The sequence below is a fragment of the Vidua chalybeata genome, chromosome 1 (genome assembly GCF_026979565.1).
Source record: "Vidua chalybeata isolate OUT-0048 chromosome 1, bVidCha1 merged haplotype, whole genome shotgun sequence".
Taxonomy (NCBI): domain Eukaryota; kingdom Metazoa; phylum Chordata; class Aves; order Passeriformes; family Viduidae; genus Vidua; species Vidua chalybeata.
In genome coordinates, this window is record NC_071530.1 from 106,302,366 (window position 1) to 106,321,455 (window position 19,090).

Below are 19,090 nucleotides of genomic sequence, written 5' to 3' on the forward strand. Positions count from 1 at the left end.
TGAAAGGAGGGAGCTCGCCGAGACCCACCCTTCTCCCTCCTCCTCCTCCGGGCTGCTGGCCGGGCTTTTGTTTTCCTCCAGCGCCCCGTTTCCCACACGTGATTGCCGTGTTATTGCACAGGGCGCTCGGCGGCGCGGCTGCTGCACCTATAAATACGGAGCGGGCGGGCGGCAGGGGCCCGGGGCAGCGCGGCGCGGCCGGGCGGAGCGCACCCCTCGACACCCCCATGCACCCCGCAGGGACCGCGGCGCCCATGCCCCGCCGCCCGCCCGCCTGACGGGCCGGCAGCGAGAGGCAGCGCCCGGCCAGCGGCGAGGGGAGGGGGAGCCGGCCGACAATGGCGGCGGCCGCCACCGCCGCCAGCCCTGGCAGTCCCGCCGCCGGGCCCCTGCCGCCGCCGGCGGAGCCCTGCCCCAGGAAAGCGCCGCAGCCGCCGCCGGGGCCGCCGCAGCCGCCGCCGCCGGCGCGCAGCGACCCCCGCCGCAGGCAGGCCGCGCTCTCCTTCCTCACCAGCATCTCCCTCGACGGGCGGCCCCCGCCGCCGGGCAACGACGGCCCCGCCGCCCGGCCCCGCCAGGCGCAGCCGCCGCCGCGGCTGGGCAGCCCCCCGGCGGCGCCCGCCGAGCCCCCGGAGGAGGAGGAAGACGAGGAGGAGGAGGAGGACGCCTTCGCCGCGGTGCAGGTGCCGCCCGCCGTCTTCCTGGGCGCCGCGGCGGCGGGCAGCCGCGGCCGCCTCAACTCCTTCACGGCGGGGGTGCTGCCGGCGCCCTTCGGCCGCACCAGCCCCCAGGGCAGCATCGGCGGCAGCGGAGAGCTGGGGCAGCCCGGCCCCGCCGCCGCCTTCGAGCTGCAGCGGTCCCGGTAAGCAGCGCCGCGGGGATGAGGGATGCTCGGCGTGCGGGGATGAGGGATGCGCAGGATGGCGATGGGCTCGGTAAGGGCGGGCACGGCCGCCGGGCGGCCGGGGGAAGCCGTGGTGAGGGAGGCCCGATAGCTGCGGGGCGGGAGCCTCCCCCCGCGGGGCCGGCTCCGCTGCCGTCCGGCCGGGGGAGCAGCGGCAGGGATGTGCGAGCGTGCAGTGGAAGGTCAGCGGAGGTGCCCGAGCCTCCCGGGCGGCAGCAGCCTGTCGCTCGCTGAGCGCGAGTAGCTGAAAGTTTCTCTCCCGCTCAGCAGTGCGGGCGTGCGGCTGCACAGCCGCCGTGCCCCGCCGCAGCCCAGCCCAGCTGCGCAGCGGCTGTCACCCCGCTCTCCCGACTGCTGGTGGATTCAGCCCGGCGTGCTGCCTGTCCTCTAGACAGCAGACTGAGAACAGGCTCTGAGTCAAGTGAGCTGTAGCCAGATCTGGTAGCCCACAAGGGGAAAGGAAATCTTTGCATTGAAATCCACGGATTACTGTGCGAGCGCATGGTTTAAGCAGCGTCTCGCTACCACCCTAAATAAGCTCTTTATCTCCAAGCACTTTGTTCCTCTGGGTAGTTTTCTTGCCGCCGGGTACTCTTTTGCCTTTTAATTCTCAAAGGAACAACCTCACCTGCTTCAGCTCTCAAGCTGAGACTTCTGGCTAAGAAGGTGCAATCATGTAAAAATCTGTGCGAATGCCTGTGGATACAAAATCACCTTCCTTCGCTTCCTCAACAACATACTCAGATATCAAAGACGGAGGGGGGAAGAAACTGGAGGAAATGACTGTGCTCCCCAAGCTCACATCGGCAGCCACTCCCACATTCCCCATTTGCCACACTCCCTCCTTGTTTCTCCCTTGGACAAATAGGTAGACTTTGAGTCACATGTTATTGCAAGGGTTTATAAGAGTAATTGAGCATAGATCGCTGTAGAAAAGTCCCTTTCAAAACCAACCAGCTTGGAGAAATTGGAAGTATTCCAGGGGAAAGTAAGCTTAGCTGCATGCCCCACTGTCGTTTGGTTCCCCCCCCCCTTTCCATCTGGGTTGTATTGGTGGCTTTTTTGAGCCCCTTTTCAGGTGCGGTGCTGGAGGGAGCCCCACCTCCCCAAGTAGCATGCCTGCTGGTGAGTTACCACCCTTCTTCTCCCAGTCATGTGTCTCTCAAAACATTTTCTGCAGTGACAACCCTCTAATTGCTCAGTGGATCAACTGCACAGCTGTGTCACACACACACTCACACTTGTGCATTTCAGTCTGTGATGTGATTCTGCCCACAGCCTTGTGGGGAGAAGTGACCCACAGACCATGATTTGGGAATTGCTTTTCTGCTCTTGAACTTAGCATTCAAGAGACTGGGTTCTTCTCGACCTTCTACTTAGTGAGTTCATTATTGATGCAGGATTCCAGTATTACTTTTCTTGATTCCCAGGGATCATCCTTGGTTTTTGTTTCTTGCATGCTATGATCCTGTGCTTGGTTCTGGGAAGGATGCTTAGATCTCACTGGTATCACTTCACTTAGCCCTTCCTCTTCCAGTCATGTTTTCCCCTTGCTCCTTTTTGCCACTTCCTGAACATTTCCTTCCACAACCTGTTGGGTTTTTTTTTGTTTGTTCATTTGGGTTTTTTTTTTTTTTACATTAGAACAGAGTGACGTTTAAGAGGGAAAGGTAATTTCTCTTCTTGTTTACAACCTAGAAATCCAGAATCTTGCAAGTTCAGCTGCACTGCTAGCATGCAAACAAACTGAATGGATAGCCCAAGACCATGGGAAGGGAAGTCACTTAAGGAAACCTTTCCAGGATGCTCCTCCAGTCCTGTAGAGCTGTCATTTGTGCTGTATATTTTCTTGTGATGCAGGCTGCTGGTTTTCTCATGCTGTTTTGTTTTGTTGAGAGCTAGATTCATTTGTGGTGGGGACTTTTCATTACTCCACTGACAAGTATGAGGCTCTCCATTGTAGCACTCACTTAAGGCTGGCCCTGGTGCAGGAGAGCTCTGGGTAATGTCCCCTGCCTTTGCTGGCTGTCATGATGCTGCACGTGTGCAGTCCGGAGCAGACTTTGCCTTTAGTAGATGTGTTTCTGTTCTGGAAAAGGTATATATTTTCAAACACCAGGCAGCTGCAGACCATGGAGGTCGCATAGAATGTTAGTGGCTCATCTTCCTAATGAAAAGGTGTGGTAGGAGCTCTGATTGCTGGGTTCACCCTTGGCTGCACAGAAGTTAAATCACAGGCATGCACTGAGCTGGCATAAGCCCAAGAACAGAGGGTTCGAGCAGCCCTTCTGCTGCTCTCTTAATGGAGAGGAAGGAGCCAAATCCCCAGCACACAGCCAACCCTTCTCAGGACGACAGGCTGAAAGTCACAGCACCTGCCCAGGGACAGGCATTAGCTCATCTGAAGGATGATGCAGAGAGGAAAATCAGATTTTTTTGGTAGTTCACGTGTGCACCGGCTGCCTTTCCTCCCACCCTTCTGCTCTCCTTGCAGTGAGTGAGCTTGAAATTGAGTTTGAGGAGTTGTTTGACAGACTAGTCCTTGTGCTGAGACACGTAAGTTATAACGTGAAACCTTTTTCTGTCACAATATCAGGCGAGACAGGTTGCCTTATGTTGTTGTTTTTATTTGGCTTTCAAAAACCATTGTGAACATATAATCAGAGTTCCCTGGCTTTTTTGTTTGTGTTAGCAGTTGGTCTAATTGCATACTAGTTTATATTTAACAAGGTTATCATTAATGTCGTTTGGGTTTGTGCTCTATGTATATTCACAAGAAACAAACGATACAAAAAAGGAGCATGGAGCTTCTAGCTGCTGGGAGGCTAGTATTTAATTATATGTAAATGGCAAAAATTAGGCTTGTTCAGAAGTTGACTGGTTGGTGCTAAAGGCTCCTGTCTTCCTGCAGGAGTTTGTTTCAATTTGTGGTGAATAGGTGGACAAGGACATTAGTTTATTAGAAGCTAGGGCCAGGGTTTCTTTCATGTAAAATTATAATTAATTTTAATAGAATAATCTGAAATTAGTGAGAAGTTCTGTGAAACCAGGTTTCAGCAACCCTGGTTTAAAATAATTGCACATCCTGTGGATTAGGGGATGGTACAGGTACCCAGTTTTGTGTACGCCTAGAATTCGTCTTTCCATAGTTTTCTTTGGGAAAAGTATTGCTGTTTCCATGTGTGAAGTTTCCTTTTCCAGTGGGTCAGGTGTTTAGAAACAAGCACATGCTCTTTTTTTTTTCGTGTTGTTTGGTTTTGGATTTTTTACTGTTTTGCTAAGGAAGCAAATTGGCGATTAGATTTGGAGTTCAAACATTGCTTACAGTTGCATTTGTCTGTGTCACTACATCAGGTTTGAAGGCAGATGGGCAAAAGAATTCCTTCTGGGAGCAGCAGGTGCTGGGAAGCAAGGAGAGAGTATCTGCTGAGTAATCACTGAGGAGAGGTCCACTCAGAAGGACACTGAGGTTATCATGGTCCAAATAGATTTTTCTTCAAAATTTACTGACCTACAGTATATCTCATTTCCCGATTAATTCTAAAATTAATTTACAGTTAGTAAAGCTTGTGAAAATTTAATTTCTTTCTACCTATTAGAAAGGACAGAGCTGCATTTGGCCTCGGTATTTATCTTCTGGAGAGATGCAATGAAGGGAGATGCTGGAATGGTTGACTTGCTTGACTTTTTTTAGGGTTTGCAAAGTTCAATAGGTTGTTACTGCTGGAGGAAGCCTTCAGGATGCTGAATCCTGCCATTAAGTATTTGTGATGGAGGGCTGAGAGGTCAGAATCCAGATCTCCATGGCCTTGGGCAGGCAGGCAGTGCAGTTTCAGCCCACAGCAGAAGATGCCTCCAAACTGATCATGTAAGAGACAAAAGAAGAGTCTCTCAGAAACAAGTATCTTACGGGCAGAGTTCTGAAAGGGGAACAGAACAAAGAGCTGGGGGCACCCTCTGCCCCATGGGGTCATCCCAGCATCAGGAGGTGGCCTGTGAGCCACTGGAAGCACATCAGCCCTTTAGTGTGTGATGGACACTCTGCTATTCACTGAACCTAAAGCCCTTTGGGCAGCCTGAGTTTCAGCATGATGTATACAAGCAGAGCATGAAAACAGTGATTTAATGGTCTGAGAAGTCAATGGGAAGTGCAAATGCTAAACAAAGTCTTTTCTTAGGTGTGTGACCTTGTACCACTGATAGCTGCTGGCTCTAAAGAATGGGATGCTTATTGACCTCAGCTGTCGCTTCAGGAGGCTAAATTCCTGTGCCTCCCTGAAGGGGGAATGTTCAACAGCAGGGTTTAGACTCAGGTAATAAGGGCTGTTTCACAAGGAGCACACAGCGTACAGGATCTCCTATGAGTACTAAGGAGGACATGAGGAGTCCTGGGCACACCCACGTCCTTCGGCACAAGCACGCTGAGAGGCTGGGTCCTCATGCTCCCCAAGAGCTGTGCAGGGGCACTCACCGGTGCTGCTGGGCTCCCTGAGCTGTGCACATGCTGAGCGTGGCCAGCCCCACGTCGCACGGACCGGCTTTCACCACCACTGGTCTCTGCCAGCCAATTCCCTTACTCAGGGCACAGATGTTTGTGCCTCCCTCTGTTTCTTCCTTTGAAACTGGTGCAAATGAGGTCATCTTCCAGGTGTTAGTTGAAGCTGACCAGTGGTTGAGAAGTGATTGGGGCAGGATGACACGCACATGGATGGACACCATAGATGCAGCACCCTTGTTCCCTTAGTACACAAGCTTTTAAAAACAAATCCTGCAGAAATTTGCTCTGGCATATTTTAGGCTCTTATTATACTGTTTAGTGAGCATCTCTGTCAGATAAAAAAAGGTTAATATTCATCAGACAAGGAAAAAACCCCTTTGCTGTCAATTCTGAAGAGTAGAACAGCAGGACAGAACATGGTGTTCATGAGTACTAGGGAATTAATTAGAGAGCTTCACAGAGGGGCAGATGCTGAGAGGCAGCTGTGTCTCCCAGAGCCTCAGGACTCTGTAGGTTTCAGAGTCAGGCAGCTTTAGAGCTGGACAGGTGAGAGGGATATACCTGGTTTGGGTGCATATTAACCCCTGTGAGGAAACCTGAGCTGGTAACATATGAAAAGTCCTGTTTGCCCTCACTGGCTGCCAATTCAAAGCTTTCTAGGTGCAGCCCTGCCATGGGAGGTGCTGTGGTTATACCACGCAGGTGCTTGGCTGGTGTGCAGTGACCCCTCATTAGCTGTCAGGAGAGCAGAAGGAGCAAATTTCAGCAGGTTTGCTTATGTGGTGGGTGCATCTCCACTACTTGATCTTTCTTTTCACCCTTTTCTTTACCTGCAAAGCTCCTGTGCAGGCAGCCAAACTGGATCGTTTCCTTAGAAGCCTGCTACACAGCTTTTGTCTGCACCATAGTAGTGTTGAAAGCACCTTGAAATGGTGAAGATTGGTAGCAGCTGTGTGAGTCACTAGCCCTCCAGACCATCACAAAAACATAGTTCCGTAGTAGATAAATAGGATAATGACAGATCATAGTTTGATGTTAGCTTTTGAATATGAAGTATGCTTTAGTCTGCAATTATTATGACTTTGAGAATTCTTCTGGCAGAAGATACCGCTTAGCTTGGAACAGTTCAAAACACTTAAAACACAAATATGAGATTGCCAAGTGTGCTCTCTGAAAAGAAAAAAAACACCCAATCCTCTACTATTTCTGTGATTCCCTTGTTTCAAAAAAGTTGATATCAGGTGGGCTGTTTGGAGACCCAGTAGTGCAGTGAGTATGATGGAAGGTAAAGATGAGAAGAACCATATCTTGATTTATTTATTTTCTTTTAATTTTTTCCCTCTTATTTCAGCTGTAGTACTCTTGTAGTGTAAGTTCTCCACTACACAAATGAAAAGGCTACTCTTTATAATTTAACCTAAAAATGCAGAAGTTTGGTTTATATGTTGGGACTTGGATGCACTGAAACTTCTGTAGGCACCAGCTTGTTCCCTTATGAAGCGTGGGAAAGCAGATTCTATTTGCAAATGGGACAAGCTGGTGTCTACAGAAATCTATATGCAAATATCCACAGAATTCACCCCTGAACATTTGCCAGTACCTCTGGGGGTGTACTCAGCCTTTATGACAAACTCTTTTCTGGACCCAGAATTGCTATGGATGGCTGTGGGGCTGCCACCAGATACCAGACTTAGCAACGCAGCAGGTGCAGCAAGACACAGAGCTGGCTCTTTTCACAACCCAACTGAAAAAAACCCGTGCCAGTTTGCTGTGAGAAGTATTCTTTCTAGAAAATGGAAATGACATAATTTGGCATATGGAGAGTATCTGCTTGCTGGCCTGTCGTTTGCAAATAACATGCTGAGAAATTTAAGGAATGGTATTTGTTTTCATAGGAAGGGCTTTCAGGAGTTTTGGGGGTTTTGTGGTGTTTTTTTTTGTTTTTTGTTTTGGTGGGGTGGGGTTTGTTTGTTTTGGTTGGGTGGTTTTTGTTGTTTTTTTTTTTTTTTTTTTTTTTTTTCTGCAAGGGTAGGATAGAGAGCCTGGTAGAGTGTTTAGCAGAAGAAAATTTAACAGTAGTCAGAGAAAATGTGATGTGCCAGTGGGAAACTTCTAGGACTCTTGGAGTTTGCTTTTCAGTGTGCAATATGCAGATTTAGGGGGATACATATTTAAGGAGCTGTGAGGTTCTTTTACAAGGGTTGCTGTATTTTGTTTGTAGCAACTGCTTTCCTGTCATCAATGCTAAATGTATTTTCTGTTCTCATGATGTATTTCAAAGCCAGCACTGCTTTTAGAAGCAGTGTTTCAGGGTGTTTGCCTAAGGAAGGTTTTTTGTTGTGGAAAATTGAGAAGTGAGTGAGAAGTGAAGCAAAGGCTATCTTCTTTACTAGAAGAAGTATTAAAAAAAATAAAATAACCTTTCTCCTTACCTATGAATATTGCTATGTTCTTAGCAAGCAGTGGTGCTTCCCCCTGTGTATAGATCAGGCTTGCAATTTTGTATAATTTTTGGGGAAATATTCACTCACCACAATTGAAATATGTTTTCCACTCATCTTGGATGATAGAGGAAGGTATGTCCTCTCTGACAAGAGATCCTGAAAATCCTGGGCTGTATGTTTATTTATATATAAACCTGCTCAGATAAATCAAGCACCAGTGTATGATGTTTTGCTAGTAAGTAAATCTCTGCAATATCAGGGATTTGACTCTATAGTATTGGTGGGATTAAAAAATAGAAAGCTAGAGAAGTTTATAATAATTTTTCAGTTAACAATGGATTGCATTTTGTGGTCCTAGAGATAATCATATTACCAAGGTAAATATGATTAAGTTTTCAAATCTACATGCTGTCAAGACAAATCAGACATAGGCACATCAGTTTGTAGGTAAAGGCATTCAAAATAAGCATAAATTTTTCTGGGGAAAAAAATCCTCTTATTGTGTAACAGGAAAAATCTGTAAGGTGACATTATGATGACTTCTTTCTGCACCATGTAGCTGGAACTGAGCTGTATGAAACAAACAGGGATGAAGCTCTTGAGCTTGCTTTTTCCCTTTCTCTGGGTTTTGGGTAGGATGCTGGGCACCAAGAATTCATCAGTGCCACTGGGTTATCAGCCTGCTTGCATTAAGCTGTTTTTTTCTGCCATCCATGTGCTGTCTGCTGTATGTGGCTTCACCCATGACTGTTCAGGTCATACCTGCAGATTTTTTGTGTACACAAGGGACAGAGAAGTGATACTGGGATGTGGTGGTGGTGCAGCCTCAGTAGGTACCAACCACAGGCACCATTGCTGTCCTTGCTGCTTGTGTCTTCTGTAGTGTGGGAAGGCTGGTGACAGGTTTCTCTCTATCTTCTTCCTTCTGTGGGGCATCATTTCCTTTCCCATTCCAGGATGAAGAAAGAGCCACTGCAGGTGGCTAACAGGGTTAGTAACTTCTGGTGAGGAAATTGAATGGACAAATGTGGAAGGCTCCAGCATTTCCACCATCATTGTTTCTGGTAGGTCTGCCATGGATGGAAGTGCAGGGAGATGTCCCAGCCCTCTGTCAAGGTTGGATGACACAGAGGTTCATATACCAGAAAGGGGAGAGGAGAAGGCAAGAGACCCTGAGCTCTCTCCCTTTTTGACAGGAGGTGTACATGCTGGCAGAGTGGCATGGATTTAATTTCATCGTGATTACCATTGCTTTTCACAGAGAGAACTCACAGTACTGGAGCAGTCTGTTGCCCACTGCAGCTGCTAGCAGAGAAGTGGATTCTACCCCCAGCCTTGTAGTATGCCCTTAGAAGGGTGCAAGCAGCACAGCTTTGCCAGCCTGCCTCAGAAAGAGGGCTGCTGAATTTGAGTTTCCTGGGTGCATGGTGCTGGAGGAGGGGAGAGCAGAGCCTCACTGCCCTAGGGAGACAGGATGCCTTTGGCAGTGAGGGAGGACCATGTGGCAGCTGGAGGGTTGTCTGGTTTCACGCAGTACCCCCAGCACATGTAGGGATGGAGAAGGGGGGAGCTGGGAGGTGAATGTCACGAAGGGCCCTTTGCCTTCAGGCCTGCTTGGGTCACGTACAGACATTTGCATATGCACAAGTGCAGCCCATACCTACAGTTCATAAAGCTCTCATTGCTCCCTGTTCAGGACATTGCTCCCTGTTCTAGGAACCTGCAGTCCCCACCTCACTGTACTCAGCCTGTGTGAAGGGTGGAGCGTAAAGCAGAAGCTAGATGTCTGCTGTGGTCTGAAATGTGTCTTGAAAATATCTTTCTGGGGTTTTAACTCACCAACTTCATTCTTTGTGTTTTGTCAAACTTATTTTCCTGTTGCTTCTGCACCTCTGTTAGGACCTACAGATCCAACATAAAAGGAGAAGAATTGCCTCCTTTTCCAGGCAAGGTTGCAGTCAGCTACACCCAGACAAATGCTGGGTGGCAGAAGTATTGCCCACGTGTCCATGGGGTGTGGTGGATGTGCACAACAAGGAGTGAAGTCCTTATTAGGTGACAGCTACTTGAAAATGAAGACACCCATCTTGATACCTCAGGACCTGGGCACAGTTGAGGAGGTTTGGTAGTTACAAGCACGCTCCGCAGTTCCCTGAATTTAGTTAAGTGAATGATACCATTTCTGACGGAAAACATGGAGATGTTTTTTGGATAATAGGAAGAGAGGCAAAACAGCTTTCAGGTGCTATAGTGCAAAGTGCAGTTTCATGGCTTAAGTAGGTGTGTCACGCAGGTGCTGCATCAGGTTATGTAAAAAGGTGTGGAAAACTCTCCATCTGCTATTAATAGACTTAGAAGTGTGGCCTTTAAAGCACAAAGGGTTGTGTTTGTATTTTTAAAAACAGTTCACGTAACCCTCTGCCTTCAGCATTGTGGAACCTCCTTAATTTTATGAGGCTATTTTCCTAAAGTAAAACTGGGCTTGATTTTTAATTGGTGGTGTTCACTGCTTTGTAGAATCCCATTTTTTTAGCATAAGCTAATCCAGAAGTGGCAGCTCAGAGGTGGTTGCTTAAAAAGGCAGAATTATTTACAGCAGAACACAAAGTGCCACTGTCAAGTACCTCCATTGTGGCCTTTGAGATTTATTTGGAAAATCTGTATTTTTCCATGTGCATGACTTGCCTTAAGATAAAATATTCTTCTATTTTAGAAGGCACTCCAGGTATGGCAGAACTCAAGAGCAGCCTCGCAAGTAGCAAGTGACTGCACACATTTGTTTTGAGGAACAGACTTCATTGTCCCAGGCTTTTTGCTTCTGTTTGTTTTAAAGAGATTATTAGAAATACTCATTTCTTGTGTGTTCATTAGTTTCATTATTGATGTAAGGCTGTTCAAGTCAAAGATAGTGCTAGGGTGCAACAGGGAGCAGCTTTGAGCAGATGCGTTTGAAAATAAGAACCACAAATTGTATGAATTTGCCAGCACCCTTGAACAGGCACTTTCAAGGCAGTGTTTTCTGTTGCTGCCCTCACGCTCTGTGGGAAGGTTGAATAGATGATGTGAATGGAAATGTGTATTTTCTCACAGTGTGTTTGTGAGCTTGCAGGCTTCCTTCTCCTGGAAGATGTAGCATTGCAGCAGGAGCGAGGATGTTTTTCCCAGTGCAGTACCGGTGCTGTGCTCAGTGCTATACAAAATGCCATTGCTCCTCCATATTCCTTAGGAGCTAAGCCCCAAGTCCAAGACCTGTTTAGTGCAATAGGGCACTGCAGAAGGGTGTGGATTGTAATTGGAATTCACTCCCTTGAGGAGGATGGGCTGAGAGCAAAGAGGCTGGCGTGAAAAAGCACTTGTAAGCCTCTGCCTGTTTGCAAAAATCAAGGCATCTGAAAACGACCAACCTCTGAATTAATTGCAGGGTTGCTCAGGTACAAATGAGAACAGGATTAGGCCTGTCTTTTCTATTTTAAGTGCAGAGATAGTATTTCCAACCCTTGGAGCAATTGCATATCTCGAATATCTTACTGGATAAATGAATGTGATAGCAACAGTCAAGGGTGGCACACTCTTTTGTGTAACTGGCACTTATCTTGCAATTGTTGCAGTTCTTTTGTATGATTCCCCAGGAATATTTCAACATGGTCTTGTCTGGTTTTTGTTTGTTTTGTTTGTTTGGTTTGGTTTTTTTGTGTCATTTTCGTATGTTAGAAGAAACTTATCTTTTGAGAGGCTCTTGACCTTCACGTCCACTTTCCAAGATGAGGGGTTATGGTAGTGAAAACTTGATTCACATCCCTGGTGACATGGGGAGGGATCTGTTTTCTTTTTACTGGTCAGTTGTGGGCTCTCTAGATTTTAATTTTGTAATGTGGTAGACTCTGAAAAAATTGATATTACATTTTTTTATTCAGTTGTTCACATTAACAGACATATTTCCTGTCTGTTTAGTGGAAAAGGTGAAACAGGAAAACCAAAATTTCAAAATTTCAAAACTGCCTTCACATGCTGATGGCAGTTTGTGAGCTTGATCAATGTAAGAGGTCTGATGTCATACCCAGCATGGTTTTACCCTTGTCCAGGGCTTTTTTTAGATGTGAGCATGTAGTGACTGAGGAAGTAGTGGTTTCTGTTTGTGTGGTCTGGCAAGGGGGGCTCACTTTTTAATCAAAAGAAAATAAACAGTCCCAGTTTTATACAAAATATAAAAAAAGCTGATTTCACTTTCAGTGCAAGCAATATGGCAAAATATTACCTGTGACTTCTATGTAGGTAGCTACCAAATTAACCTTCATGTTGTATCTCTCCAGAGATTTGTCGGGGGAACCACACCAAGGCACAAAGGGGGAGGGTTGTGGTCTTCTCTTGGTGCTGCTCTCTGCAGCTTCTCACCCTTGTGAGAAACACCTTTGAGTTTCTTCCTTATTCCAGCCAGATGCAAGTGGGGTTTGGCAAGCACATCTCTGCATTTATCTGTTCTGACCCGTCCAAGCACAAAGCCATTCCACCCTTTCCTCCATGCAAGACAAGCTCATTATTGTTCAGGTCTGAGGAGGCAAAGGGTGACAGAAGCAAAACAGTGCAAGTTTTGCATAATCTGGTTTTTGTTTTTTTTTCCTGCTGCTGTGGGGGCCATGGCCCTCATATAGTGGCACTTTGTTCAACCTTCCTCCTTTGCAGGGACTACCGGGAAGGACGGAAAATGCTGCGGGTTCTCGGGCAGTTGAAGAGACAGCAACAGAAGTGTGGTTTTGGTTCCATATCTGGACAGATTATTAAGGTCCTGCTGCTTCAAAACAAAGAATAAAGGCATATGAATCTCCTATTATCCAAATAGCAGTTAGCAGATCCTTCCAGGAAAGGAAATCTTCACAGTTCTCATTGTTGCTCTGTCACAGGTAGCTGAGTGCTGCTTTGTTAGCACTTGCATCCCTCATTTTACTTGCTGAATTTTTGGAGATGGTTTCCTGCTGTCAGGATCGAGTATCCCAACTACCACTCCCAGTAGTGCTACTCACTGCCCCACAACACCACCTGTGGGGGACCCTCAGCCTTCTGACACCTCCTTGCCCTGGAAAGCTTCACCACAGGCACATGGTGGTGACCATTACGTGACCATCCCTTTCCTTGCTGACATTGTCCTGACAGTCTGCAAGGCTGTGCGGTGCCTGATGGAGCATGGCAGGGGGCTGGAGTTGTCACTGTGAAGGCTTTGGATGTGCTTTTCTTCAAACAATAGCTGTGTGTCTAGATTATATTTGTTCTTATTAGTACAATCAAGGATGTTTATTCTGTATTCATAGCTGTATTTACTCCTTGTGAGGTGCACAAATAAGTTTTTTTGGTTGCTAAAACACTGTTTTTCCTGTCTAGAGCTGCAGCGGTTCTACTCCCAAATTCTCCATTTTTTTTCTTTATTTTTCTTAAAAACCTTCAAAGAATGTATGCTTGCTGTGGTTAGGTGAGAAATTAGTTCATATATTAAAAAGATGGGAAGAAATACTCAGTCTTAGGGCCTCTTTCTCTATACCCCTACTCTCTAACATGAACACAGAAAAGATTTTGTATGCAAGCAAGTTCAAAAGGCATGCTGAACAGTTTGTATTCATGTGTTGTTACATTGTCATCAGGATACTATTTTCTGTGTATTACTTACCCATGTATTGCATTACATATAATTTGAAAGCTTTAAATTATCAAAAATACTCTACAAAAGTGTAAGTTTCATGGGCTTAAAGCAGAGAGATTTGCGGATGTACATTTACACATGATAAAACGTAATGTTTGGGGGAGGATTACTGTTACTTTAATTGCCTGTCTGATATCCTCCGTGGAAGATTAAGTATTTTTGGTAGCAGCTTTGTGGTCTGTACCCTGTTGGCTTAATATCTGTCAGAAAATGATGTAACTGTTACTGGCGCAGGTAAAATTGAGCTTGTGTTGAGCTCCCCGGGAGGGTGTTGTGAATGGGAAACTGTTGTATATACATAATCCCATTAGTCAATATTGTTCAAAATCCTTTTTTTTTTTTCCCTTTCTCCTCTCACAACAAAGCTCCTAGGTCTGTGGTGAAGTGTTTTGTGACACATTGTTGAATGGGCCTTTTGCCCTGCATTCAGTTCTTTAATGCAAGAAGCTTTACCAGGAAACAAGAATCTTTTTTTTCTATGTTTTTTTCAGCTTGGGGCTGTGATGTTGAATATGCAGACAGACACACAAGTCAGATGATCTAAGATGTGTGATATTATGAGGTTTATCCATTTCACATGATTAGTGTCTGTACTGGAGTTTTTCGGTCTGCATTTCATGTCTGTGCCATCAAAATATGCCTTAATCCTTTTTAAAAGATAGATTTTTCTGTGTTTTAGCACACCCTCAAGGCTATTATAAAGTAAATCTACCTTGTATTATATTTAGTGTCATCTCTTGAATGAGGAGATTTTTAAAATTAGCTTTTGTCATTGATAAAAGGCTGTATAAAAATAGAGCCTGATCCTGCAAACACTTGCAGATATGTTCAGCCTTACTTTCCCAGGTAATTTGTTGCCTTTGACTCATAAAGACATTGCCTAAAATAGTAAAATTTGAGTAGTTTTGTAGTTTTGATTTGAGCATGAGCCCCATCAGCTGAGGTTTCTGCAGAAATGCATCTTAGTCATGCATTTAGCACCTTCATTAAGACGACTGAAGTGTGTTGAGTTTTTACAGGATTGGAACAATTTATTGGTATAAGTGACTTCTTTGCACTACTAGGCTGGTATATTTTAAAATCTTAGAGGGAAAGTTTTGAGGTGTTCTTGTAATACTGAAAGCTGAATGTAGCCTGTGAGAGTACTGGACACTAAATCTGAAGTCTGTGACAAAAAATCATTTTTATCCAAAGTAGGGTCAAAATGAGATATTTTTTCAAGGCACTTCATGCTTTAGGTTCTTTTTAATATACTTAATCGAAGAAGACATGATGAGCTGCTATCAAACTTCCCTCAGCTGGTTTTACCTTTAAGGGTTTTGTTGTCAGCGTAATGCTGCTTATGGAACAAAGATTTTTTTCTGCCTGAAGGTGCCTCTAGCTGATTTGGGGCAATTAAAGGGATTAGTGGCCCCAAAGGAGAGGCTCACTGAAGCAAATATGTTCAAAATTCCAAGATTTTATTTCACAACCCAAAGTATCACCTTAAACTCAAATAGCTGCTGGGTTAAGCCAGCACAGAGGTCTACCTCTGCTCTCATATTTAATTTTAATTTTTTCAGCTTTCAGAAGTCTGCAGCTTGATTGAATGGAATAGGGGAGCCAGATCAATATTATCCATTTTCAGGGACTCAACTTTTATTTCTTTTCTTTCTGCATAAGATTTTAATATGTTTTTTCATGATGGTTGGAGGCATTAGCAACATTTCTGAGTCACGTGACCTGATAAAGGGTCCTATGTCTCCTCTCCATCTTTGTGGCAGAGGAAGTTATTCCAGTAGTTCCAGCTCCAGAGTCTTCCAGTCTATGGTAGAGGCTTTTCAAAGTCAGTGGATTGTTGAGAAGAGGTGGAGATGCTCAGTCTAATCCCCTTGCATTCTGTCGTCTTGACAGTTTCTAGTTTTCAAGATAAAAAAAAAAAAAAAAAAAAAAAAAGTACCCCTAAAGAGCCACATAACAGAAGGCAGAAAATAAGATTCATTAAGGATTCACAGAAATTCATGAATGTTTAATATGTTTTAGCTTTGTTTTTGTTGTTTAAACAGAGTCACAGGTCTCTCATGCCTTCCACTTTCAGACTCACAGACTCCAGCAATGAATACTGAATGTAGCATAAGCACATGCAGAGTCTTTTTGTATATGTCTTCATGGAGATGAGGCTTTCTGGAAAATGCTGGATGTCACCATGGAAGTGGTAACAACTGTGCCCATTGCAGTGCTGCTTTTAGTGTCTTCCTTGGTCCTGCTGTCACGGGAAAATGCAGCTGCTGGGGCAGCTCAGTGTGCCCCAGGAGCAGGGAGAGCTGTCTGGAGAGTTGCCTCTGCATTGGCATCTCCCACAGCAGGAGCCAGGGTAAGGTAGATGTGAAAAAGGAAAACAAGCTGCCACACCCTAATGATCAGCAGTGTGGTTCCTGAGGAGAGGGTGTAGAGAAATGCAAGGGGAACTGTGCATCCTTCTGGCTGCTTGGCTCTGTTCTCGCATCCTCCACCCACCCACCCAGTGGTATTTGAGGTTAAGGCCTGGGTGTGTGGACAGCTTTTGTTCTCTTCTCCCAAAAACTTGTGATACTGGAGTCCATCAGGAGAGACTTCTGATTTTATTTCTTTTTAAAATTACTTTTCTTTTGCAGCAAGGCAATTGCCTCCTGTTTCAAAAACACCTTCTTCTGGATGTGACCCAGGGGCACTATTGCCTGTCACAACAAAACCAGCCAGCTGCTCTGGGGCGTGCCAAATCCCCAACAGGTTGTTAACTTGTCGTGAGATGGGGTGTCATCTCCTGCTGGAGATGTTCAGATCCAGCTTGGAGCTTTTTCAGAATTACCTGTTTTGTGGTTGTACCGGCAGCAGTGCCTGTGAGTAGCTCATCACTGCTCTTGCTGAAACTTGTCCCAACAGCAGCTGCTTGCTTTGTGGTGGCTGTGGGGCTGACAGCTGCCCACAGTCCTGGCTTTGGGGTATGAATCCAGCTGTGTGGTGTCTGATTAAAATGCCTGGGTGTGGTTGACCTAACAGTCTTTGACAATAACACATTTACTGACAATAGTAAAAGTACCTTGAAAACTGAGCAGTTGCACTGCAGGATTGTTCCAACATGTAATGTCGGGCTGGAACAAACAGCTGCCCCTTGAACTTGTGAGCCTTATTTATAAGAATTTCTCTCCAGTTGTTGCTGTAATCTGTGAATCGAAATAAAGTCGTACTTCCTCACGAATATTTGTGAAATTAGGCAATTCCATGGCCAGCTTCCCAGTCCATAGCTTGGGAGGTTGGTGTTACTGAATTTCCTTTCAGTTTCTGATTTTTTATGTGTGTATGATCTGTCAAATCATTTGCCCATGGAGTCAGAAGTTAGAGTGAGCATGTTTGAGATCAAGATAAATATTTTTGAAATTTAAGACTTGCTTTTGTGGAAAGTTTAATGGACTTTTTGTTATGCTCTGGAGTAGTTCACTGGGCATCAAATGGGAATTAAAACTAAATGCTGGGAGTGACAGTTGTCTTTGCATAGGATTCTGCAGCCCAGAAAAAGATGCCACGTCAGCTCCCCAGCAAAACTGGTAGGGACAGGGTAGATGATTTACAAGAGTAAAGGAGGGTAAGGCTTTTTTGTCTATCATTTTGCAGGACAGAGGAAAAGAAAGTATCTCCTGTTACACTCGATGTATAAAGTGGAGATCAAAGCTTTCAGAAGAAATACCAGGTTGGGAAGGGGAAGCAGCTGTTTCCTTCTTCCTCCCACTTTCCTCTTCACTTCCCTGTCCTCCCCCATAGCTGGGATGATCTCAAAATGCTGCAGAGATTTGGGATCAAGACTTCTGTGGTGAGATGTGGATCGTGAGTGTGGTTGGGGGATATGGCTTCATGTGGTTTTTCCTACATTTGCATTAAGTGCAGAGCTGGAGGCAATATTCCTGAAGCCTGCCCTAGAGAGGCAGGCTGTTGTGGTGTCATCCTTGTGTGTTGCCCTGGGAAACTGAAATTTCATTGACATAAAGAAGTGTCTCTTGACTGTTCCTGTTTAAGAATAGGATAGATAATTTGGTGTTCCCTGGTGAAACCTTGCCACCTCCAAGTGTTTGACTACTTTGCACAATACTTTGAAACTTTTTTTTTTCCTTTTCTGTCCTCCATTGGCTTGTCTGACAGCAGTGGCAGAATACCTCCTGCTCCTCCTCTAGTTGCAGCCTGGAACTAGTGGCTGAAACAATTTCTAGAGAATAAAATTGAGAGGTAATAGAGGATAGAGAACAGCATGGCCACGCTTCATATGTTATCTGTGATGCCTAACAGAGCTTCTTTAATAGAAGACAGTTCTTCTCTGCCGTCCTTGTGTTAGTGGGACACAATCCTACAAGAAAAAGAAATTGGGTAAGAATATTAATGAAATCTGTCATTAATTATCACCAGAGCAGACTGAGGAGAATTGGGTTGCATTTTCAGTGGATTTAAACAGACCTTTGCTTATGCAATCCTGTTAAACATTGTTGAAATATGTCACTGAGAAAGCTCATTATATTTGCTATATAAAGATTACGACTTTTGGGGGAGATTAAAGTTTTAGCAGCGGTCGCCGTCTTTCTTGTGGTCACAACAGCGACCTGTTAAATGTGGAGCGGAGGGGGGAAGCTGTGGGTAAGCCAGATTTTCTGTCTGTCTGGAAGCACAACATTTAAAGCTGTTAAGCCAAAGGAAACTCTGTGAACTTTTTTCAGGAAGCAAAATTCCTCAGAAAGGGGGCATGTTCAAAGAGTGGGAAACATTCTTTTGTTTTCCTGAGTACGTATCTTTTGTATCATATGTATCATAGATGCATATATATGCTTGTGTGTATACAAGAAGAAAATCAAATCTAAGTGAAACATTGGCTTTGGGCAAATCAAAATGCTCTGTTCCCCATGAAATAGGAGATTTTTTGATTTTGTTGTGAATGGTGTCAAAAATAAAAGCAGAAAGTCAGAGGTGGGTGTACGAGGAGGCAGGACTGCCTTGGCTCACAGCTTTGGTGTGTTGGGGTGTGTCTCAGGGGGCTGCTGTGTAGACACTGCCCTGCAGGGTATTTTATTCACCCCAGGCAGCGCTTGCTCCAACAAGTCATCTGCCAGTCTGAGTTAAAGCAATGTCTGCAGTTCGATAACTCTAATTAGACACAAGGCACCTGCTGTATGAGGGATTAAAAATAAGAAACATTATGACTAGTTATTGTACAACTTGCTAGAAACCACTGTATAATGATGGTACATTTGCCATCAGATTAGGTCATGAAGCAGCTTTACTGCAGCTTGGAAAATTAGAATCAAAAATAGTCCTCTGATTAAAACTTGAGCTTTTGAAAGCTCTTCAGAGAAGAAAGATATGCAAATGCAGATGTATGGGAGAAATTAAGCAATCTGGATATGCATGATTCTTGAATTTAAAGAGAGTAATTGATGTAACCACTGTGCTCCTCATTTCTCACAGTCGCCCTGTCTTAATACAATTAAATGAAACATCAGAATGATCTGGAAATAAGTTGCCTAAAATACAATCCATAATGGCTCAATATATTAACT

The 19,090-nt window shown here is 45.1% G+C and overlaps 1 protein-coding gene across 1 annotated transcript in view; it reads left to right on the forward strand.

Moving 5' to 3' along the window:
• Nucleotides 1-338: 338 nt before the first annotated feature.
• Nucleotides 339-19,090, forward strand: part of CABLES1 (Cdk5 and Abl enzyme substrate 1) — a 70,613-nt gene continuing 51,861 nt past the window's right edge. The window contains exon 1 of the mRNA XM_053952874.1: nt 339-862. Coding sequence (XP_053808849.1) covers nt 339-862 — 524 coding nt within the window. The remainder of the gene's footprint in view (nt 863-19,090) is intronic.